The 27,300-nt window shown below is 31.5% G+C and overlaps 1 protein-coding gene across 1 annotated transcript; it reads right to left on the reverse strand.

Moving 5' to 3' along the window:
- Positions 1–6,998: 6,998 nt before the first annotated feature.
- On the reverse strand, positions 6,999–11,224 carry LOC130804710 (abscisic acid 8'-hydroxylase CYP707A2-like). The gene is made up of 7 exons (XM_057669256.1): positions 10,921–11,224; positions 10,485–10,803; positions 9,494–9,880; positions 8,804–8,978; positions 8,589–8,695; positions 7,853–7,971; positions 6,999–7,590 (listed from the first exon to the last, which is right to left on the reverse strand). Exons 1-7 carry the CDS (start codon positions 11,103–11,105, stop codon positions 7,491–7,493), a joined length of 1,392 nt encoding a protein of 463 aa, XP_057525239.1. The 5' UTR covers positions 11,106–11,224; the 3' UTR covers positions 6,999–7,490.
- Between the last annotated feature and the right edge of the window lie 16,076 nt (positions 11,225–27,300).

Raw genomic sequence — 27,300 nt, forward strand, 5'->3', positions numbered from 1 at the left:
CCCACTTGTTTTTCATATTGCCTACGCCATTTTCCGCAGGGTTGACCCAATGCATTGTATTCCAAATGCATGGATTCTGTGACTTTGAGGTTTTTCGTAAGACCTCGCCCTTTTCTTTTCTTACTGGTAGTGAGCATCCATTGGTGGGGCGTCTTCAATCTCAAAATCATTGTCAATCGGTGGAGCGTCTTCAGCCATACGCTCGTATCTCACAATTTGGTCCTCTTTGCTGTCATACCATGTTAAATTAGGCTGGACTTATTGTGAATGCCAGCATATTAACGGGGGGACACAAGTGCACACACTTCATAAGCCAAGGAGATATATACCATCCCAAAACCATATGGCAATGGGAAGAAGGTCTCTAATAGCTTATAAAGTGTGCACACCATTTTCAATTTATCGATGTGGGACAACTCATCCCAACACCCCCCCTCACATGCGAATCCCCGTCAAGTTCGCATGTGGGAGTAATCAATTAGGGTAGGAACGCCATTCTTTTCGAACCTACCATTTTTAAATTATTGATCAAACCATCGGCTCTGATACCATGTTAAATTAGGCTGAACTTATTGTAAATGCCAGCATATTAACGGGGGAACACAAGTGCACACACTTCATAAGCCAAAGAGATATATACCATCCCAAAACCATATGGCCACTATCAAATAACTGTTAAGTAACCTCCAATTACTATGTAACTGATATGTAACTGTAATTAACCCTAATCTAGTGTACTGGACAGTTTATTTCATGTTCTAACACTCCCTCTCAAGTTGGGTAGTAGGGTCACCAACACCCAACTTGCACAAAACTTCTTCAAAGAACTGAGATCGAACTGCCTTTGTGTGAATATCCGCTAGTTGATCCTTTGACTTGACATGTGGAAGTTTGATCACTTGTGCTTCTAGTTTTTCTTTTATAAAATGTCGATCAACTTCTACATGTTTTGTGCGATCGTGTTGAACCGGATTCTCTGAAATGTTGATTGCCGCTTGATTATCACAGTATAGCTCACAACTCCTCGTAGGGGTGAATCCCAGTTCAGATAGTAACTTTCTTAGCCACAGAACTTCTGCAATTCCCTTGGCTACACCTCTGAATTCAGCTTCCGCACTGGACATGGCCACCACTTTTTGTTTCTTGCTCCTCCACGTAACTAGATTTCCTCCTAATAATGTAAAGTAGCCCGATGTTGACTTCCTATCGTCTCTGTCTCCTGCCCAGTCAGCGTCTGTATATGCCACAAGATCAAGGTGTCCATTCTTCTGATATAAACCGAGGTCTCAATCTCGGTGACAATTTCGTCTCTGAATAGATGCATTGTATATCAGTACCTGAAAGAGTATGAATAGAAATATATTAGAACATAAGCTAAGTAATATTAAGAATATGACTATGATTTACTATTCTAATACGTTCAACACAATAATATATAACAAATAGTGTTATGTGCAAAGTTTCATGCAAAACAAACCAAGTGCCAAAAAACTTTTAAAAGCTTTAAATTCATATCTTGTGAATCACTTAATTCAAATGTATTCCTTCCGTGTGATCTACACGCATATAACCAACATCTACATCATCTTGATCCACTGATTTTTGATTGATAAAGGGAGGGGAGTCTTCAAAAGCATCATATTCTTCCTCATCCTCAACATCACCTATACCAAGGATACTTCTTTTTCCCGGTACAACAATAGACCATTTTTTATCAGAAGGGTCTACAATGTAGAATACTTGCTTGGCTTGTGTGGCTAGTATGAATGGCTCCTCACTATCACGAAAACGAGCTAAGTCTACAAAAGTGAATCCACAAGGGTCGTCATTTTTTATGCATCGTCGATTATTATCTACCCACTTACATTTGAAAAGACCAATATTGAAAGTAGAGCAGTCATGCTCCCATATTTCATGTACCCGCCCGTAGTATACCAATTTAGCATCAACCGGCGCTTGATCTTTCGCACTCGTGTAAAATGTAGATGACGCCAAAATAGAAACCCCACTATTCTGTAGATACGATGACTTCTTGTCTTGACCCTCAGTCCAAAATGTGAAGCCATTGACATCGTAACCCTCATATTTGTTGACATCATCATGAGGACCAAAAGCTAACCACTTAACAATTTCGGATACACCCTTGAGTACTTCGCATATTACTCGATTATGAAACCAATTAATAAACGTCTTGTTATGCAACTGCATCAATGCCCTATCCTCTTTAGAAGGATGTTTTGCGCGCAATATATCAAAATTCTCACTCAAAAAAGGATGAACTTCCGCAATATGATGCAACACATACAAGTGTGCTTGTAGAAGGCTTTCTCGATGAGGTGTGACCTATTTGGAGCCAATTGTTCCTTTTTCCTCAAGCCTTCCTTCATGTCTAGAGGTGGGAAGTCCAATAGGCTTTGCCATGGCCAAATACTCGGCTATAAAGTTACTAATCTCATCGCTCACAGTGCCTTGAATCATACGCCCCTCGGGTTGTGCTAGATTCCTCACCTTGTTTTGTAAAACACCCATGTGTCTTTCAAAAGGATAACACCACCTTAAAAAAACTGGATCCAAAAGCTTGATCTCACGAACGAGATAGACAATAAGATGAACCATAATGTTAAAGAAAGAAGGTGGAAAATACATCTCAAACTTGCATAAAGTTACAATCACGTCGAGTTAAAGTGCATCAAGTTTAAAGGGATCAAGATCTTTACTACAAATTGTGTTGAAGAACGAACATAGCTCGGTAATAGCATATCTCACATGTTTTGGCAATATTCCACGGCTTGCAATTGGTAAGAACACTTGCATCATTACATGGCAATCGTGAGATTTCATGCTTCCCAACTTCAGCTCACCATTTAGGCTCACAAATCTCTTCATGTTGGATGAGTACCCAGACGGAACCTTAATGCCATACAAACACTCACAAAATGTCCGCTTCTCTACTTTGGACAATGTGTAGCAAGGTGGAGGCAAATAAACTTTGTCATTACTCATCTTCTTCTTACTGCCACCAACTTCATCAGCTCTATTTCTTTTCTTACTCACCTTAACATGTGCCCACAACTCCGGGTGAAGACCCTTACATTCAAACCAATCTCGCACGGCCCTAATATCCTTTGTCTTACCCGGAATGTTCATGAGAGTCCCGAGTATGGCATCGCATACATTTTTCTCTATATGCATAACGTCAAGACAATGCCTAACCTGTAGATCTCTCCAATATGGAAGCTTCCAAAAGATTGATTCTTTTTTCCATAATCGGTCTTCACCCCCTTGCACTTGCCCCGTTTTACCAAATACAGTCTCAACTCCCTTAACCTGTTCATAAACCTCATAACCGGTCAACGGTCGACGAGCTACACGGTCCTCAACCTCCCCGTTGAACAACTTCTTCTTCTTACGATATTGGTGGTCTCGTGGGAGGAACTTTCGATGGTGCATGAATACGTGTTTGCACTTAGGAGTCCACGTGGATTCCATGTCATCGATACATATTGGGCATGCTTTATTCCCTTTGTTCTTATACCCCGATAAGTTGCCATATGCCGGAAAATCATTAACGGTGCATAAAAGCATTGCACGCAAGGTGAACTCCTCATTAGCATATGCATCAAACACTGAAACGCCTTCATCCCACATCTTTCTCAAATCGTCAACGAGAGGTGCAAGATACACATCTATGTCATTGCCAGGTTGTTTAGGACCCGAGATAAGAAGCGAAAGCATTATGTACTTACGCTTCATACACAACCAAGGTGGGAAATTATAGATCACTAAAAGTACCGGCCAAGTACTATGTTGAGAACTAAGATTACCGAATGGGTTCATTCCATCCATACACAGTCCGAGCCTTAAATTACGAACCTCATCCCCAAAAGTCTTATGCAACCTATCAATACTCTTCCACTCCGGAGAATCAGATGGATGTGTGAGCAAGTGACCTTTCTTCACCCTATCTGCATGCCACCTCAAATTTAACGCATCTTTCTTTATAGAAAACAAGCGCTTGAATATAGGTATTATTGGAAGATACCACAATACCTTAGCGGGGCCCTTTAGCATCCCGAGCCCCTTTACGCTTGTAGCGCGATAACCCACACCTAGGACACTCTTCTAAGTTCTCTTTTTCATTCCGATACAACACACAATCATTCGGACACGCATGAATCTTTTGGTACTCTAAGCCGAAAGGACACATGAGCTTTTTGGCATAATATGTCGACTTTGGAAGTTCATTTCCCTCAGGAAGCATCTCATCTAACGCTTCTAATAACATTGTGAAACTAGCGTCACTCCAATTGAACTTTGACTTAATGTTGAAAATTGTCAACACTGCTGTTAGTTTGGTGAACTTTGTACATCCAGGGTACAAAGGCTTTTGAGAAGCCTCTGTCAACAAGTCAAAAACACGAGGACGTTTTCCTAACTCATCCTCGGCTCCCTCCATCATATCATCAACACGATCCACATCCTCATCGACAGTCTCTTCATCTATCTCATACCCATAAACATGATCTACTACATCCTCATTGACATCGACCACATTATTGACGTCCTCAACAACACTTTTCTCTTTGTAAACTCCCTCCTCACCATGCCAAACCCAAACATGATATTGAGGCCTAAACCCACGTCGAAGTATGTGCTCCCTAAGGATATCAACACTATCTACCTTTGATACATTGCCACAACTGACACATGGGCAATAAAAACCAACTCCCCCCGTCCTAACTTGATGTCCAACCGCAATACTACAAAATTCTAATACGCCATCAATAAATTTCGACGATTCAATGCTTCCATACATCCAAAAACGATCTTTTTGTCATCCTAATAAGTGTGATTAATTGATTCAAAATAAAATTAATACACAAATTTAAAACATATATACTCAACGAACTCTAACTAACCACAAAATTAAGTAATAATCATTCATTTAACACTAATTAACCCAAATAATAACACAATATTTTTTAAACTGTCCAAATGATGTTTATTGTAGTAACCATAATTAATATTCATATAAAAACAATAAAAATAAAATCACATTCATAAACTTGGACAACTAATTAACATTCATATCAACAACTCATTCATTTAACCATAAACAACCCTAATTAAACCTAATTTACAAACTACAAATAAATTATGATAAATTTAAAACATAAAAACCACACACATTGATAAATAAAATGAAGAAATTACTTAAAAATATAACAAAACATGATATATATGATAAATTTAAAACTTAAAAACAACAACAACATACACATTCATAAAGTATGACAAATTTAAACCTAATTTACAAAATCAAAATGAAAAAGATACCTTGAATTTTGTGGGTTTTGGTGAGTAGTGTATAACCTATACAATGAAAAAAATTAGTATAAAAAAACTAAATCCCTAAAACATAATGAAGGTTGAAGAACTTAAATTAAGCTTGAAAAAATAATACCTTGAAGAACAATAGAAGAAAACCGATGTACTGTATGTGTTCGAAGTTTATGAAAATTCTAAGTTTGAAGTTTAATTTGATAATGAATAAGAACGGTTTTGAAGAATGATGATGAATAAGAACAGTAGAAGAAAAAAACCTCTGTACTGTATCGAAGTTTATGAAAATTCGAAGTTTGAAGTTTGATAATGAACAAGAGAAGTTTGAAGTCTGGAATGGAACGAATTAAGGAGAATGAAGGAAAACAGTATGCGTGTTCGTTTTGTGCGTGTGGTATAAGGAAACCGAAGGGTTTCTCATGAAAATATAAACATTAAAATATAAATGGCGCCATTTTTGTAAACTTAATTGCTCCGGTTGCAGACCACAACCGCACCAATTGATAAACTTCATGGCCTATTTGCTGCGGGCACACCACAAACCGCAGCATTTGAGATTATTATTTTCTGCGGGCACACATCCAACCGCAGCATTTGAGTGTTCTACTGAGTATTTGCTGCGGTCAAGGCCTAGAACCGCAGCAATTAATGTTTTTTTTTCTTATTCTTTTTCCTATTTATTGCTGCGTATATACAAAAATCGCAGCAAATACGTTTTTTTCCACTAGTGCAAGAAAATAAAGATAAAACAATAATGCAAGAGAACATAGAAGCTAGTAAGGGGTATGTTATTATGTATAGAAGGATGGATTTCCTTCCTTAATCTTATAAATAGAGTAAATATTGCCGCTTACCTCTTTTGGTTTTATAATGAAAATTATTTATTGTGAGAGACTATTTTCGGAGGCAACCTTAAAATAAAAAGTTTATATGCTAATAAACTGAATTATTCAGTTATTTAATTTATATATAAAGCTTGTCTCACGGTGAAACTATTTCTTAGACGAATTTGTGAAGTTAGTAAAGATAATCAATGTGGCTTTAGGCTCGACGGAAAAATATGTGAACATCTGCCTAACAAGCGTTAAATCATTATTTAGGATTGAAGGGTAGAAGCAAAAAACTCTAGAAATCAGCAAGCATTATGTTGTGAATTAAGGATGGGAAGAATAGTTTATGATAATGAAAAAAATCTTCTCTTATCATAAACAACAATTTTTTTGGCAAATAAAAAACGAACTTGAATTATTATCTTTTTGATGCATAGTGAAAGAAGCTATATATAAAGAGCATGATGTTGATGTGATTTCATTTCTAGTCTTAAATACATTTTCATAAAACTTTACCAATTGAGCGAGAGTGTTATAATCAATTTATTAAATTAATTTTAGGTACAATAATTTTAATTAAATTGAGATATGTTTAATAAGAGTATGCTAAATTTACCTAGGCAAAAAAAAAGACAAATTTACTACTAATAATAAATTCAGTAAAATAAAGCACTTTAAAATTAAAAAGAATTATGCATGATAGACGCTTTGCAGTATATTATTAAAAATTTTACATCAGTCTGACGAACATGTTCTAAACTAAATTTACAGTTTTATTAGAAATAATCCTTACGGATTTTTTTTCTTTTCTTACCTTAAGACAAAATAAAAATACAAATAAAAAATCACAATAAATTTGTAACATATTCTTACAAAATACACTACTAGCTAGTTCCTTGCAAAATTTGTTGTTGTGAGGAGATCCTTTTGTACAATTGCTGTTGCTCCTCTTTCCTTATTCCCACACTACTTCTATTCTTAGAAGGGTTTATTCTTAGAAGGGTTTCTTTTGTAATTTCTCGTCTCTTTTATTTTGAATCTGTTATTATATTTTCTGACTGACTATTCCTACTAGCTAGAAACAAAATAAATAAGACGGAAAGGTACTTGTAAACTCGAACCGAAAGAACTTATATAATTCTTTATTATAATATTTTTTTTTTTTCAAATTTGTTATCTAACTTCCTAGCTCCATCCCTTTCATGTTTAGAAAAGGTTTGTTGTCCTCTTCAAAGATCCAGCATCATCTAATTTTGCTATACTTGTGAGTTGATCGCTGCCTCTATAATAATAAAATCCCAATTTTGGACTATTTAATTAGTCTTGACTTTTGAGAGATAGTTTAATGGGAAGTCCATTCTGGGGAAGTGCAAAGGGGCCATACTGTATCTCGTTTTGTGGGCCAATGATAGACCACCTGCAATTCATCACTAATTGTCATACTCAATCTATCATCAAAATAACACCACCTATTTATAGTAAGTTTTATTAACTCGATCCGATTTAAAAAAGAATTTATAAACATGTAAAAATCAATGTAAATATAATTTATAAAATTTAATTTTATAGCAATTTAAATTAAATGCATAATTTAAAATTAATCTAATGACTCGAATATATACTTTTGGGTATTATGGGAGATTACTTCTATAGAATTGAGAATAGTAATAGTAACCAACCTGTAATTTGTGGTAAGGTGATGTAAAAGAACAAGAATCTCTAGTTTTGCCAGTTCATTGCCAGGACATGCATGGATCCCATTTCCAAATGGCAAAAATGTATTGGGTTTTGGTGCCACCTATTCAGAAAATTAAATAAACATTGAGTTCATAATCTAAGATATCTTGACTTCTTTCTATTTAATTCATCAAATATTTGAATACATGCGGTGCAAATATCATGACTAATTTCTCTGAAACTTCCATTCAAATGACTCATTACATCATAAATATCTAAATTTATTAATACATTTTAATTCCGTATCATTAAATCTCGTTATTTATACTTTTTTATTAACTTTTAAAAAGATCGAAGGGGATTTGGCAAACGGCTGATAGTTGGTAACTACGAGTTGATTAAAGTGATAGATTTGATTAACTGGTTTGACCAGCTGATTTGAACCCGATGCTATGAACAATTTGTTCAAAAACAGCTTATTCATAACAATAAGCTGTTTCGCTAATTTACCAAACATTAGCATTACCTAGTTTGATCACCCAACCCTTGTATTAAAAAAAGCTAAAATTACCCAAACAAATAATTTTATCACATACTCCCAAAGTTAAGTTAAAAACCTCATCTCTACTATAAGGGTATGTTGAAAAAAGCCTTTATTAACCTAAAATACTGTTTATTTTTTTTAACAAATAAAAAGAGAAAAAATGGAAAAAGAAGATAAAGTATAGAGTATATTACCTCAAATCTAGAGGGGTCAAACTTTTCAGGCTCAGGAAAAATATCAGGATTGTGGTGAATATTCCTGAATAATGGTAACACTTTCCATCCCTTGGGAATTAGGTACCCTGAAATCAAAAAGCAGCTTTTTTTTTTAGAGACTAAGAAAAAAAAAGAATTAAAAGGGGATTGACTAAATAGTACTAAGAACACACTAACTGACTAACTGAACTGACCTTCAAACTCAACATCTTCGACAGCTTCTCTAAAAGTGAAGGATAAAATGGAGGCAACTCTAAGTGTCTCTTGAATTACCCTTACTGTATAAGGCATTTTCTTTGTATCTGCCCAAGTCAATCCCATTTCTTCTCCACTTTCTTGTTTTCCTTTAATTATTGATTCTTGCTCTTCCTGCATATGTAGTGTAATCTTCATTAACCCCACATAACCTTTACTATTGCCAATCCTTTTCTTCTAGATAAGATCAATCATATTATTCACTTTTTTTTTTTTTTTAATATTCACTAATAAATTATTACTTTCTGTTCTATTATACATACTGAGAGTGATATTCTTCCTCTAAACATGTCATCATTACCACCAAGTATACTAAAACGGATAATGTTAATTTAGTTTTTGATTGACTTAGACCTGAGACACTGAAGTTACATGTTCGAATCTAATTCATATCTCATTTTAAGTCAAATAATTCATATCTCATTTTAAGTCAAATTATTAGCATCAATAATAGTTTTTAGTTGACTTACTCTCAAACACTCAAGTTATATGTTCGAATCTAACTCATCTCTTATTTTAAGTGTAATTATTAATATTAACTAATAATGAGCGTTAGACTTGCATACACATTAAATAAATTTTATTTTTTTAAAAAAATCATATAATATTTTGGTGACGTTAGAACTTACCCTAACTGTTTGGAGAACCGAAGGGTTGTCAGCAAGGTACTTAATAATCCAAGTAAGGACACTAGCAGTAGTATCTCTAGCAGCAAAAATGACACCAATAACGTTGTCAGCAATCTGTTGGTCTGTGAGGGATTCTTTGTCACCCATGAAGGATGCTAGTAAATCTTGGTGGTCCTTTTTCATTTCTCTTCTAGTAGAAATAATTTGGGCCAGGATCTGGGCCAACTCTTTTCTTGCTTTCATTGATTTATTGAAAAGTGTTCCTGGCAAATTGATAGGCATTGAGTTATATCCTTTTTCTAATATGTAATAACACCGCTTCAGATCTTCTCTGTACTTCACTTCATCCTTTCCAAATATTGACAACAGAGCCACATTGAATGTATACTGCATATTAATACATACCAATTATAAATATTATAGTATTTTTCTTATTTCACACCATTAAAATCTATCTTTTTGGAATTACAAAAGGCATGACTCAACCAACCTTGTTGCTTTAAATATTTTCCATAATATAAATTATATTTTTGTTAGTTTTCTATTTATGGGTTATGCTCTGTTTCCCCTGTTATGCAAGCTCTTCAATATATAAAATTAGGGTCCAATCATGAATCAAAGACATCTAGTTAAATTTTGATATCAAAACAAAAGATAAAAAGAACTTATACAACTTTAAAATGAAATAAATAATATAGTATTTGTATTGTTGATATTAATTATTTTATACAAAAATTCTAATGTCAACAATAATTTTTTTACCACACTATATCACCGTGAGATGGGCTCATAAATTTGAGACTCTAGACAAGAGCCCACAATTTAGGATATGTCAAATATTCATCTCGACATTCACTCGTCATCACACCTAATATATTCCAAAAAATAAATCATACCCTTTTCAAAGAAAATAAGAAGGTTGCGGATAGTGATCACAAAAATTAAGTCAAACTGAAGGAGAAAAGATTAATAATAAAAAAAAAAGACTCACAGTTTTCATTTCTTGGAAAGTATTGAATAAGGAACCTTGAAGAGAGTTGAGAGTAATAGAAGCAATGGAGTCAATATCAGAAACAAAGTTTCTAATAGCATCAGGCATGAAAGCACGAAGAACTAATCTTCTAAGCTTAGCATGATAATCACCTTGATTAAAGAATATTGCTTCTTTGCCTAACATCCTTTCTTTACTTGCTGGAAATGTTGGTTTAAATAAATTTGATTTTGTAACCAATACAAATTTAGCAGCTTCTGGACTAGACATCATCACACATGGACAACCCAATATGTGACTTTTGAATACGGAACCATACCTATTTATTAACAACAACATTAATTAAACAAACACATGTTAGTTTTGTACCTAATTATCCATAAATGACTATAATTTTATACCTAAAAAAATAAATAGTTAGAAAAATTTTAATTACTTTTTCTCCTTTGAAGCAAAGAAAACATTTGGGTTTTCTGAATAGAGTTGAAATGTTTCGCCTATGTATGGCCATCCTAATGAACCCGGAGGTAAGGGGAGTTTGGCTGAAACCGAAAATTTGAAAAATAAATGAAAAATGAATATTGTTACTAATGTGATCAAAGAGATGAAAATGATCACCATTTTAATTTTTTTTTTTAATTATATTAAGTATAAAAAAAATTAAAAATGAATAATAATGAATAGTAGTAGTAAGTAAGGTAAAGTAGTTAAGGTTTGAGAAAAAAAATTGAGTGAAAGAGAAGGGAAAGAGCAGGGTGTATTTATAGGGAGGAGAGGGTGAAAGGGTCTTTCAATTACAGCTCGAATTCCATACACGGATTCTCCCTACAGCTAATGTCTAGAGAGAGAAAGTAATTAGGAGAGATGTGCACGTGTCAGTTTTCAGTACTGTTTTCATTTATTAGTCTTAGTTGACTATCATCTCAAGTTCTCAACGTTTAAGTTTTAAAGGAACGAACTTGTCTCATCTATGCCACAAAGCATAGGTTTTGAAAGTATTAATTATATTTATATATCAACTTTATTTAAGAATTTATTTTCTTTTTATTTTTTTATTTATATACCAACTTTATTTAAGAATCTTTTTATTTGTTTATTTTTTACTTATTTTAATTAATGTATAAATGAAATTATTATTCCTAAAAATATATTTAAGAGAATAACAAAATCTCATTAAAAAATTTAATGCTCTTAATTTATGTCATTATGACATAGGTTAGATAAGTAATAGGACTAGTATATGCAGCTACTACTCGAATCCCTAGTCCCACTACTATTATTTTTATGTTTAGGAAATTATTTTTTTTTATAAAAAAAAGTCAAGTGAATTTGTTAGGTATACATTTGTTACAAAGAAATAGGCTTAAGTGTAAATGAGATGAAAAAATAAAAGAAGTAAAAGTAATAAAAAGTACCTATTATTTGTCAAGAAACTAACTTAACCTCAAGCTTAAGCTTATGGTTAATGCCTCAGGATATGTTATATACTCTAATATTATTATTTTATACTCCCTCCTATTCAGCTTATGTGTTTCATTTTCTTTTATGGTCAAGTCACATTAATTGTCCCATTTCTATTTTTGGTATGGGTTTTTGACTTTTATGCCCTTAGTAGCTTTATCCTATTTTCAATTATACCCTCCATTACCCATACTAATTTTCCTCCCTTACATTAAAAACTCATAATACCACTCTCTTTCCTATCCTTAGGGTCCCACTTTTGACTCTCCTTAAAATCCATGAAAAGTCAAATGAGACTCTTAAGGTAAATAGGAGGGAGTAATATTTAGATCATTTCAGCTTGACACAATTATTAAAACATGATTTATTGATAGAAAATTACTATAATTGTGATTAAATAATGATAGAAATATAAGGGTTAATAATGTATGTATTAGAAATAAGGCATATATATATATATATATATATATATATATATATATATATATATATATATATATATATATATATATATATATATATATATATATATATATATATATATATATATATATATATATATATATATATATATATATATATATATATATATATATATATATATATATATATGGAAAAGGAGGGTAGCAAGTATAATAAAAATGAAGAAAGTATAATTTATGGGAAAGTGAGAGAAATGTGTAAAAGCAATCAAAATATAAATTAAATTTATATGAGAATTAAACAAAAAGTATAGGTCATGACTATAATTAGAAATAAAGCAAATCTTATTAAGCAAACTAAAAAGGAAAATAAAGTTTATTCTATAAAACTGATGGAGTAGGGTATTATTAAAAGACCTTAAATTTTAAAACAGAAGCATGGCTACTTGTGGTATTTTATTTTTTAGGAGTATATAATCTTTTAAAGAGAAAACTAAAAAAAAAATTTATGTATACCTTTAGAGAGTTTGTTATCGATTTGGATTCGATGTGATCCAAGATATTGTATCCAACTTCTATACTAAAGTATATTTTCATACTAAATAAATGTATGTAGATTAACTATCTTGGATAACACCAAATCATTTGAGATAAAAATTTTCCTAAAAATTTACACATAATATATATTATATCTTTTTGAAAAGATAGTATATGCATAATGTTAATGACGATATGATAATATCCTACCTAATAAATTTAATCTACTTCTATACATTAAAGGTAATGTTTGCAAGTTTTAACGAACTTGACTGTTTTTCGGGCCATTTACTAAATCTATTGTTTTAATTTAATGGATAGATAAATATGTTTTCAAAGAACTTTTATATAAATAATTAAAAATTATATAATAGGTCTAGTTTTTATTTTTAATACAAGACAAATTGTTTAATTAATATGAAACATAGTATTTATATTCGGATCAAAGTACCAAGTAATCAAAAATGCGTAGAACTTCCAATAAACAATTGAAAATATACATTCATTGATGTTATGAGTTAATGATAAAACTACGTACACGTCTAATATAAATGATATCATTCATATGATCAATGATATTATTGATGATCAATATTTTCTCATATATTAGTAGTCAGAGCCGATCCTGGGGTGGGCGAGAATGGTAAATTTGGACAAATTTGTTGCATTTATCCTATGCTAAACATATGATTGTAATATATATCTCATCTTATGTAAGAAAATAAGTATTTTTTGATTTTAATTAAATGTTTTAAAAATTCATATTTGTCCAAAAAATTAGAAATATAATATGTTAAAAATTACAAGAAAGTACCATAAAAATTAATCCTAAAATTGCATAAAAGAAGCTGAAAAAGGAGATATGAGAATGCAAAAATGCTGTAAATTCTTTGGGAAGAAAATTATCATTTTCTCACTACCTATAATAATTAAATTTGGATTCTTGTTTGTAACATTTGCATTTTCTAGTTAATTGTCTTTGAGTTTGGTATTACCTTATAATTATGTAATTTTGATGAAAAGGGTATTTAATGAGGTATTTTTTTAGTTGAAATGGCATAAAAAAAAATAGAAGAGAAGTTGAATCCTTTGGGAAGGAATCCAAAAAAGTATGTAGTTGTGATTGCTAGGTCGAATTTTCAGAATGTCAGTGATTATTTGTGCCGAGTCAGATTTGAACAATGGGGACTTGCAAATCGAAGAGAAAAGACTCGCAATTTACTTAGGTTTTTTGAAATACTATTATTTTACAATGGTCCTTACTTACAATCTTGTCCAGGACCTCAAAATGATCAAGAACAACGTTAACAGTAGCTTATCAATTAATTAAGTATGTATAAAAATATAGATAGATACATACGGCATGTTAATCTTCCTAATTAGTAATTAATTCAGTTTAATTAATTTAATTCAATTCAATTATAACTAATTCTTTAATAAAATCTTCCTAGTACTATAGATTTTTTTTGATAAAAAACATCAAAAATGGGTATTGTGGCAAGTTATTAGTAGTTAGACGTAAACATGTCAGGCAAATAGTGTAGTCTTTAGAAAATGAATTTGGGAAGCAAAGTAGAGGAAAGTTAGAGATATTATTAGTAAAGAAAAGAAAGGATTTAAAAATGATCATGAAAGAGGTAAGAGCCAACGACTCTTAAAGCAACGCTAAAGGGGTGATTTACTGGCTTTCTAAGTCTTAAGGGACTATTGACTTTGCCTTTTACACTTGTTCTTACCCAAATACCCAACTACATCCAACTTTTTTGGGTTTGTGACTTGTCTTGCGCTTCCCATAATCTCACACCACTATATATTTTGTTTTACTTACTAGTAGGAATCTATGAGTATATTTTATTATACACTTATGTTTGAGCCTTTTTATTGGAATCATTATTGTTATTTTCTTCATCTTAAGAGATATTCGAGAGAACTTATAAAAAATCAAAAGAGAAGACAAGATAACACAAGTAATAAGACAACTAGCAAAACATTTTGTATGAAGTTAGTATTATGAACTTTATAGGATTCATGAAGTTTGGTATAGAATAAGAGGTTCATAATATAATGGTTTTACTCATCTATTTTGTAAAAATAGGTTTATAACTCATATCATTACAAATATTTATCTTAAGTTAAATCATTTCCACATGAATAGGTACAAAACTAGATGCGCGCATATAATGTGAAACTTATCTCCTTCTACCACCCCGACTGTCTTTAAAGATCATGACTGCTACTAAGAGCCCAACATACCTTTAAGGACCCTTAAACCATGAGCTATTTAGCAAGTCCATCCAATGTTAGAACTTTCTTTAAGGTACAGACTCGATAACATACTCGCATGATTATCATCAGTGCTAATCATGTTCACCTTAAATCTCTTCTTGTTTTAAGGAAATAATATTGTACATCAATGTGTTTAGTCTTGCTATAGAACCTTCTAAATACACTAATTAAATGCATTGTTTGCTTGTGCCGGTTCAAGTCTAATGCAAACCATAGCATACATCAAACTACTCACCTCACTGACATAAGGAACCTTAGCCATATATATACACCTCATCTTCATATATTGTGTTGCAAGTTGAAGTAGGGATACTTAGGGGTTTTGGTGTAGACATGCCAAACATGTACAACATCTTGTTTTCATTAACATATTGATGTATTTCAAGCTCTAATTGTTTGTCAGCACTAACCTATTTTGTTTGAGGTGACCGATAAATCAAATAGCACACATTGCTCATTGCTTTTTCCAAAATCTCAAAGGTAACTTGGTATTGAATAGTAATACTAAGCCCATAACATAAACATTGTAACAAAAACAGTCAAACAAATATATATGAAAACTCACGCCATCAAATATCTACAAAGCAAATAAATAAAGATATAACTCATATTATTGTAGTTCTATTGCAAATACAATAGAACATGTTTATGATGAGAGAGTAACTTATAAAAAAAAAGATAAAATACGCTGCAGTGAATAGCTTAGTGTACTCAATTTAAAAATTCACTAATACGGCCATATCAAGTACATATTATAATGTACGTTGTGAAAAAAAGTACTTCTATAAAGTAGATTGTGAAAAACAATAATGTACATTTCACAAAAGGATAGTAGTTGGGTTGATCATCTCTCTTTTAATTTCGACCTTCGTCAATATTGTATGCTAAGTCTTGGAGGATGGACTTTTTTTTGTTAAGGTGTGTGTTTTTGTTTGAAGATGTATAAAATTGAAGTATTAGTTTTATAAACTCAAGACTTGTATGTTATCTCATTGAGAGCGTGTTCAGCATGTTCTATTACATAAGGAATCAAATTTTGATTCCGAAAGAGAATGACTCGGACCCAACAATAGTAGAATAATGAGTAGAAGATGAGTAAAAAAAATGAGCAAGAGAACACGACACACAACAACAATGTGCTTATGAGGTATCTTTGGATACCTCCCCCTCAAACAATAATTTCTTTCATTAATATATTCAATAATACACTAATAACAAACCAAACACATTTGAGAGCAACCTCTCAAGATAGTGAATCCATTCAACAATGGATATCACCCATAAACTAACACAATGAAGAAGAAAACTCTTATGGTTTCTAACCCTAGCTTTCTCTCTTGTGTAGCCTCATTCTCCTTACTTCTAGTAACGTTTTAAGACTTCCTTATATGGCCTAGCACATATTAGAAGCCCTAAGACCAAACCCATAAAGCCCCAAAGAAAACAGCCCGCAAAATAGAATGTCGCAAAATCGAGTGTTGAACACCGCTCGACTGAGCAAGGTTGCTCGACCTGTCGAGCGGCTCTTTAGGGATCTTTTGCCTGCTGCTCGTGTGCTGCCTCGAACGAACCACGCTCTCCTTGTTCCCTTGCCTTGATCGAGCACCTATCAAGGCCTCTTTGGTGCACTCTTATGCAATGATCAAGTCCTCTCATGCCTTGGCCATTGCACCTCATTTGCACCGCACTCTTGTTCTTCGTTGCACCTTCATCACGACACCCCGAAGACCCTCCACACAAGGGTGATTTTGATGCTTGCTCTAACAGATTCTCATTGTCGTCATTCTCTAGTTTTCTTTTCCCCTAAGCCTACTATGTGTTACTTAGTATAATAATGTCAGTAAAACCATATTCATCTCATTCATGAAATTTATATATTATTATTATTATTATTATTATTATTATTATTATTATTATTATTCTTTGGCCGCGCTCTCCTCTATATAGGTATGAGTTGCCGTCGTTTTTCCCTCCCCATACCCTGTTCATACATAGTTTTTTTCTATGAGCGGGATATATTGGGTTGAATTATTATTTTTATTATTATTATTATTATTATTATTACTTAATTTATTATTCTTTTCAGTAAGATAATTGACCCTTAAATTCAGCTATATTTCTACTTTAAGTACAGACTATAAATAATTATCTAATCTAATCTCATTCATAAACTCATCTTTTATTCTCTACAATTTTCATCCATTTATAAAATACAAATTAGTAAAGTCTCATTAAAAAAATAGGAGACAAATGAAGTAATAACTAATAAAACTCATATTTATGGGTTGTTTGGTTGACTAAGTAGTACCGTACAATATGAAAAGTCACGTGATTAAACATGTTATCATAACAAAATTAAATGTAATTAAAATGTTCTCATGCATGACAGCATGCATGCAAACCAAATCTCCCAAGTTTCTGTGGGCTAATCCTGGATTTTCTGTTGTCTTAAATTCGTGATTAATTTCTCATTGCCAATAACAGATTACAGAATATATATATATATATATATATATATATATATATATATATATATATATATATATATATATATATATATATATATATATATATATATATATATATATATATATATATATATATATATATATATATATATATATATATATATAGATCTACATCATTTCATTATGTATTTGACCATCTTATTTATTTTTAATTTTATTTTACAAGCTAAGCTTTCATGCACGTTACATTAACTCCATATTCTCTTCAACTTCCGAAATTAAGAAATCATATTTCCATGCTTCATACAAATTCACCCAATGTAACCTATAATTATTATGAGTATTATTTAATTTTTGGGTTTATAGATAGGTCGAGGGAAGCAGAGAGCTCGATTAGGATATAGAAAAAGAAGATTAAATTTAAATTCTTTTCGAAATTAGTTAGTGATATATATTTCAACTGATCAAGAACAGAACTCGATCTTCAACTTTTAATTATTATAGTTCTATTTTCTTTTTGAGTTGTAGGGCATAATGAACAAGGAGAGTAAATGGCTAGGAGATGGAGCAACGAAAATTGAATTTAAATTTCATCTTATTATGATCAGAAATATATGTCTAACTGAGACAAAACCTAATAACTGATCCTTAATTCTACTACAATTTTTGAAAGAATATTTAAAAATTATACCAATGCTCATTCGCTTTGTGGGACCCCTTTCCCGTTTAAGCAAAGTAACTCAAACAAAAATGTACTTAACGTTGTTAAGTCGACCGTACTATATGGTATGGAAGTACTCTAAGGATGTGAAGAATATAAAATACTAAGATATAAAGTAGAGAAAAAATACATGAATTATTATAGTCTTTTGTATTAATTACTATTATGGTTTGATTATTTTTTAATGTTCCCTTTGTATTTAAAGGGAAGCTGCTTAAACACATATTGACTCTTCCAATACAATAAGTAACCTTATGTAAAATGTATAGTGCAGTATAAAATTACTATTAACTCACTCCTGGGTTGATTAATTTTGTTAATACTATAATATGACAACATAAATAGTCAAAGTATAAAATTAAACAGATATCATGATATATACTAATATATAGGTGAAGCACAACAAATATAATAAACACTAAACAGTTCCGAAGATATTCAAGTTCACTACAACATACACAAGGTTGATTGTTAAAATTGAACACAAATACGACTAATAATACCTTACTAATACGACTAATAATATACTAATATAATTAATAATTTTACTATACGACTAATAATATGCTAATAATGTACTTATACGACTAATAATAAACTAATTATACACTAATATGACTAATAATAAACTAATACTCCCTCCAATCTTTTTTGATCTTCCACTTTGGGTTTTTCACACATATTAAGAAAGATAGAATCTTTGGGTTATAGTGGGTATTATTTTAATTAAATAGTAGTGTGAAGTAATGATTGTATTGAAGTATGAAGTTGTAGTGGGTATTATTTTAATTAAATAGTAGTGTGAAGTAATGATTGTCTTGAAAGTATGAGAGAGAAAATAATTATAAATAAAAGAAAAGGGGTACATTAAAAGAAAAGGGAGGGTTTTAAGGGGTAAAAGTGGGATAAAAACTTTCTAAAAATAGAAAGTATTCTAAAGTGGAAGAACTTTTGAAACTACCCGTTATAATAATGTGGAAGATCAAAAAAGAACGGAGGGAGTACTATACTAATACTACTAATATTTTACTAACACAACACTATAAGACTAATAACATACTAATACTACATACGTACATTATTATTATTATTAAAATAATAATAATTAAGATAAAATTATTCAAAATAAACACTTTTGACATTAAAATATAAGTTATAAAGCATTAAAATTTGACTCATTAGTCAATAAGGTATAAAGGTAACATAAGAAGATTCACTAAATAACATGTATGTTTGCCGTTGAAGTGTGTGATTTCCAAATATTTGAAGCTTAATTAGTTGGTACGTGGGAAGAATTGGATTTGAATCATGAAACAGATTTTAGATTTTGAATACGCATTGATGGGGTTTTCTTGATTAACAAATGTTTTTTATTTAATATTTATTTTAAAAATTAAATTCAGAAAAAAAAAGACTTTTTGACTGTTTTTCGACTAATAATTAGTCGAAAAATAATTGAAAATCTCCTACAAATTTCTCACGAATTTGTTAGTTGAAAATTACAACAAATTTTTGTATTGTTTGATGTTAGTCGTTAATTTTGACTGATTTTCATACTAAAAAAAACAACGATCGCATTTCTTCCAACTATTCAGAATAGTCCAAAATTAGTTGACATAGGTCTATACCGAGCAATTTCTAACTGTTTTGGGTGATTTTATCTGTTAGAAGGTTTTTTACGTAATATTTGTCAATCTTTTACTTCAAACTACTATTTCTTTACCTTTGAAATTGCTATTAAAATTAATATTTTTTCTTATATTATTTTAATATCCGCAGGTAATTTTAAAGAGAGGAAAAGACTGATTAGTAATTCGTACTTAGAATTAGCATAATATTCAATTAATCCAGTAAATTTGCAAGTTAAGACCCTACATGAAATAAGTTAAAAATGATGTACTCCAACCAGTCTACTAGCAGTGTTTAGTAGAAATTTCTGGGGCAATTCAAGACCCATTGGCCATATTTTATATTATTATTGAAATAATAAGGATGAGGAACACCTTTTTGGATAAGCAAGTTGTCATTTATTATTTCAAAGAGTTGATTTGAATGATGAACTTTTCAACATTTCTATGAACCAACATTGAATTGGTACCCATTTATACAATACAACTTGTGGTATTATTATAATTCATATGTCATATTCATCAACACCAACCCAAAAATATGTGCAAACAGAGCTGAATCATTTTCATCATCATAACCATTTTGAATTAAGTATTTTGGATTGGTTTAAATATTTATCGTTTTTATATAATTATAAATTCATTTTTGAAATTGAGTCAAATCGAATTCAGTTACAGTCTCCAATAAATATCAAATTGTCGGGTTTATTTTAAAGACTGTATATGGAATATCCACGCGTCTGATTGATCTTATCTTACATTCTTCAATTGTTGGCCCTATTAATTTACTCCTAATTGACATTATGCTTGACAAATTTGTTTTATAAATATGAGTACTTTTGACAAGTGGCGCTTCCATGCAATGTCGCGCGACTCTATTAGGCTTATCTTGTCTTTTCGTCATTTGTAGCTTAGCTTGCATGGGATATGCAATTTTCAAGATTAATTTTTTATTAATTTTCTTATAATAAGTATTAATTAAACATGAATAATTTCAATTTAGAGGTTCTTTTTCTAAAATAATATAAACTTTAGTTTATTAACTAATTTACTAAAATTGTTTTTAATATAATCTCCTATAGTTTGATTTTTAACATGTTAGATATAATTTAGGAAACACCCCCAAAGTTGGTATTATTCATGGTTAATCAAACATTGGTATTATTATAGGATATAAGCAAAACATTGTATTATTGCTGGTAATTTTTCCTTATATTTTTAAGGATAATTAAACTAATTTTTTAAATTTAAGTCATCTTTTTATTTTATTGTGTTTATTTTTTGTTTTTAATTTTATGTCTATGAACTTATTTTGTTCGCTGATCGCTTAAAACAGTTTAATTTGGTGACAACGAGGTGGGAGTGCGCTTTCGCCAAGGCAAAAAAAGAACAAGCAGTGTTGTTCCCATCCAATTTTTCCTTAACACACTCATATTGCTATAAATATTAGATAATTAATTAAATTTGTTCAGAATTGCAATTTTATGTAGCGGATATATACGTAGAATTGCACGAGACATTTGAAAATTATTATGCAAAAATAATATAATTATTACAAATAGATTAAATAAAAGTTAAGAAAGAAAACTATAAATAGTAATTTTTAAAAAATCACAACAAATAAAATTGAATAATTAATAACAATATTTAATTTACACATTATTAGAACATATTTGTTGATTACTCGTTTTAAGCACGAGCTATTTAATAATCATTATATATTAAATATATGTATGTAATATTAGTTGAATACTCGTGTTAAACACGATATACAAAAAGTTATTTTATCAAAAATTGAATAGACTATAAATACTCCAATCTATATAATGGAGTAAATACACAAGAAAAATGCATAGATAAATGCTTATTTGATTTTTGGATTAAACAACTTATACAAAATGAAAATAAAGAGTACTTGTAAGATAAGAAAAATATATTCTTGAAAAACCCAAAACACAAAGCTTCTCTCTGCTTTTGACGTTTGAACAAAAAATTAATTTCTTACCGATTTTCAAATTATCTTTTAAGAAAACCTCTCCTGGAGATACCTTAAACTTCTATACCATATTTGGTTTTTAACACTTCTAATTATTCAAATTCAACTATACTTAAAACATACTCCCTTCAGTTACCCAATTTATTTGAACATTATTCCTAACACTCTTGATTTGAATTATTCCAAATATATAAATTAAATCATGGTCAATTGAGAACTTATTTGATTCGTTATAATGCAATTTATTAATATCAACTTTTTATAATTTATAATTATGCACAATAAGATGCATTAGGACATCGATTAATATATTTGAAAATGTGCACAAACTAAGTGAGACATAAATAGCGAAGTCATCATATCATATCATACAATAATCTAAAGTATCATATCATACAATAATCTAAAGAAAGACCCCTTAATTTTAAATGACGTCTTTTCAATGACTGAGTACTTGACGAAATATAATCAACTTAAATTGTTGATATATTTTAATGAACTTCCACATAATAATATTTATAAATGTAAAGAAGAATTGTAACATAGAAAAATTATCAAATTACAATTTTATCTCATTTGCCTTTCTCTTTTCTAGGAGATTTTTTCTTTTGAACGCAACATTTAATGTTGATAAATAGGAATGGTGTATGAAAGTTATAATCTTGCGAACGAAGACATTTTATACACCTTCACTTTGCTACTCACCTCATTTGATTACCTTTAAGCCTTTGAGTTACTCATTTCATTTTTAATAGGAAAAACTGATATTAATAATCAAACCTTTTATCTATTTGCTGTGAATAATTCTACCTTTAGATTATTTTTTAATAATCCAACGATAGTCTGTAGTTTGCTAGAAGCATTTTTTATTTTTAAATAATCCAACCTTTGCCCTTAGTTTGTTATCAGCATACCCTCTTAGTATGCTGACAACAAACAAAGGAGAAAGGTTGGATTATTAAAAAATAATCCATATTTGGATTATTAATATCAAATTTTCCTTTTTAATAATAATAATAAGTTTATTTATTTTTGTTTGACCTCTTTTTTTGTCTTTGCTTCGCAATAGAAGACAAACATTTTTTCAATTAGCTACTTACTCGATCAAATTATTTATCAACCTCATTTAGTATTCATTTTAGTATATAGATGATGACCAATAATATACAGTATGAATAAATAGGCATGCTCAATTTAGAGGTAGAAAATATCACAGTAATTTGTATTAATATATAGAAGATAAATCTTAAATAGAAAATTTGTTTTCAATCTTACTAAAATCACATATATTATTCCAATTGGTATAAAGATATAAATCTCCTTAATCTTAAATAGGCAAAATTAATAGTTATATATAATTGCAATAGCATGCATTAATGTATAGTAATCTTGTCCTGAAAGCTACAATAAAGTTATAAGAAAAAGAAAATGTATGTGAGAAGCTAATTTGAGAGGAAAAAATTTTTACCAGAGGCTCACACATGTCATTAGTTAGTCTTTGTTTTAGTATATAGAATGATAACAATCAGATATAAGATAGGTAAACTTATGGTGGGATGAATTTTGCTTCATACCTTGGTGGACAGATTTTAATATTCCTTTCTATTTATCCTAATTGTCTAATTTTCTTATTAGGTCAAGTCATTCTAAATATTTCATTTTTATTTTGGGTATGTTAAATTTCCCATTTTACCCTTACTAAACTTAACATTTTTACACCTTTACAGATACTAACCCCACTTTACTTCTATTAAATTTCAAAATATTACACTCTTTTCTTTCATATATAGTTCCTTTTGACCACCAAAAAAATAGTGAAAAGTTAAATTAGACACTTTAAATAATTAGGAGGGAGTATAAAAAAATTATGTGGAGGACATATCCATCCCTAGACATAGAATTTGTTTATGATGGATCAAAGGTACATTAATAAATACTCTATCTTCTTAAATTAGGCCAAATGATTGATAAAGAAGACTAACAATTAACATATAGAAGAGTAGAAATCATGAAAAATGGTCATTTATTGTATTGAGTTTGCTATAATATAGGGTTTGACGCAAAGAGTAAAAACTAGTTTTCTTATGGGAGAATAAAATTTAATTTAATTGTTAGAAAAATTAAATAGAAGGTCAAAAAGTAATGTTTATATCCATAAAACATTAGATTCAGTCTTCACGAGGAAGGGAAAATTTAAAACTTATTAAAAGATGATCCATTTTAATATGTTAGAAACACTAACATAATTAATGAAGAAATTAAACTAACAACTATCAATATTATGCATTGGGCACATCAGCTGTAAATGATCAGCACCATCTAATTCTCTTCAAGTCAAGCCATAACAAATTTCTATAATATAAACTATTTATAAAGATTTGATACTAATTTAGAGTTAAATTAGCTATATGTTGATTATCTGTTTTATACTATTCCCACGTGTAACTTGGGGTGACACTCAACATTCTATTTTAGACAAACTTTGATTTTTTTTTTTTTTTAAAAAAAAAAAAAAGCCAACCTAGTTATTTTCGATTCTTTGCTTATCAATTAACATATAAATTATGCCATCATCAGTTACCATCTCCAAGTAAACTATTAGTCTATTACTTATTACTTATTACTTCCTCTGTTTTCATTTGTTCTTTTCAAATAAAATTTACGAATATTTCGGTTATGAAACGAGGAAGTGGAAGACACGTAAGATACCGCAGGTGGGAGTGTTATCGGGAACAGCGATTCGTAGGAGGAAGCGACTCGAATTCCTGCAAAACAACACGTTAGCCTTGTCCGGGGGGTGATCTCCCGGAAAACCCCTCCGACGCTCAAGTCAGAACGTAGATCGGAAATTAATGAATGACAGATTGTAGAATGAATGCCAGAAGGAAGGTCGGGATTGGGATTGCTAGTGCTAGTGCTAGTGTTTGGGAAGGCTAAGGAAGTACTGTAAGCAAGGATACTAGGAAAGCTATTTCAGATGATCCTCCCTCCTTGATGATAGCCCCTATTTATAATGGTAAGGAAGGGAAGTTGCAGAAGAAGTGAACTATCATGGGAGTAGTGGGAGTAAGGGGAGGTGGACTGATCATGGGAAGAGTGGGCAATTATTCATCTTGAAACAAGGAGAGCCATGCATTGTGGGAGAGTGGGGAGTTAGGGTTTTTTAGGTTAGGGTTTTTTAGAGGTAACTGGCCCATGGGCCATTCAAGGAAGATGGGACTTCCAGAAAAAGCCCATTGACCGAAAGTTAAGGTCAACGGAAAAGGTCAAAGGGTATTTCGGTAATATGATGCTAATTATTAAATAAATAAATAAATTAACTAAGAAATAGTACCATGACATTTAGCCCCACGCATGAAGGGTGATGTGAGGAGAGAGCCCCAACGACCTGAAATATCTTCCTTTATGCGGAAAAACACGCGCCCATCGTAGTCGATCTGGTGAAGGGATACGATCATAAAGAACATTCAAAAGCCCCATGAGGACGAACACATACCCAATTAGGTGAATCTTCTAATGGATCATGAAAATTGAGCTCGTAAGCTTCGAGTCGACTGTTCATATGTCGAAATCCGAGTTGTTCTGAAAAAGATATGACTTTTCAAAGTCATCGTGTGAAGCGCTCCGAGTTTAAAGAGAAACGAATAACGCCAACTGAGCCGCGGCTTTGAAGCATGCCACGGAGCAATCCTAATCATATTATCATATAGCAGCAAAAATATAGGTGTAAGGGCTTGATCCCGTGACCTTTCATATGGCATACTGCACCTGCAACCAACTGAGACAACTATCCACTTATGTATCATATCGCGCGGATTCTTTATAATCTATGCTTCCAGTCCAGCTTTTAATACTTTGATGCCGTGACTATTCTTGGAACTTAGAATTTTTGAGACAAGATCGCCCCCAATGGGGGTCCGACTTATCTATCATGCGGATCATTCCAATTTTTATTATTATTATTATTTACTATTATTTTTTATTTATTTATTTTAAATCCAAGAGGAGAGCGAATCGAATAAAACAAGCCGCGGATTAAGTCATGCCGCGGAGTACCCTCAGCTAGCAGCAAAAAAATATAAATAGGATTTGATTTTTCTCGGAGAACATCCGTGACTTTGGCTTAACTATGACGCGAACTAGGAACCCGTGTCTTCAATCCACACGTTCACCATGAAAATTCTCATACTTAGAATTTTTCAAAAATGGTGAGGGGTACCAGAGGGTCCGAATTTTCGATCATACGGTAATATTTCACTTGGGATATTCTGGAAACGGTGAGGACCACCTGGGGGTCCGACTTATGGACCATACGAACAAACTCACCACTGCGGAAAAGTAGAAATGTTCCCAGTACCTAGTCATGGCAAGCCCCTTGTTCTTCCATGATACGGTATGAGCACTGTATCCCGTGTCTTCGATCGCACGGTCGTACAAGAGGTATTCTATACTTAGAATCCTTTACCTGGGCTAGGGCTATCTAGAGGTCCGACTTGTCGACTTCACGGAAGAATATACACCTTGCTCTTTTACGACACGGATTCAGTACGAAAGCCTGTTTCTTCGATCGTACGGGAGTATGGGAATCCACTTGCACTTACAATTTCTACATCGACTGAGTGTACCAGTGAGTCCGACTTATCGATCCCACAGACTTTCTTTGCACTCGCTTTATTCATGCTTCATTCAGGCGGCGGTTTAGAGCGAAGGTGACGCGGTATATCATCCGCCTTATCGAATGTGCAATTTTTCATACTTGGCAATTCTCGTTTCTAGAGGCGCAATTCAGGGTCCAACTTGTTGACTTCCTAGACACGTTTAAGCGTTAAAAGACTTTGAATAATTTTTCATATTCTCCCTCTTCCTGGGGGTCCGACTTATGGACTTGACGACTGTATGAGAGTTTGGTAACTGGTTACTTAGAAAATTTTATAAGGTTTCACCTTTCATTGGGGGTCCGACTTTTCGACCTCCCATCTATAGTTAAGGACTGACATTTGGGTTTTGCAACATGTCCCTTTTACTGAGGATCCGTCTAGTGGACCTCACGGGTTTTACTAAAACACTTGGAAAAGATCTTTTGGTGACTTCCTCTAACTGGAAGACCGACTTATCGACTTCCCAGCTTTCGTTTTGGGACTCCATTTTTGTTTAATGAGGGTTCACATCCTAAGGCATTTTATTGCTGCAATAAATAGGGTGGTTGGAACAATTCCTTTCATCCAATCTTCATTAATTCCCCCAAATCTTCAAATCACTAGAAAGAGAAAGTAGAGAGAGACGCTCTGACAATCTTC

The sequence above is a fragment of the Amaranthus tricolor genome, chromosome 17 (assembly GCF_026212465.1).
Source record: "Amaranthus tricolor cultivar Red isolate AtriRed21 chromosome 17, ASM2621246v1, whole genome shotgun sequence".
NCBI classification, from domain to species: Eukaryota; Viridiplantae; Streptophyta; class Magnoliopsida; order Caryophyllales; family Amaranthaceae; genus Amaranthus; species Amaranthus tricolor.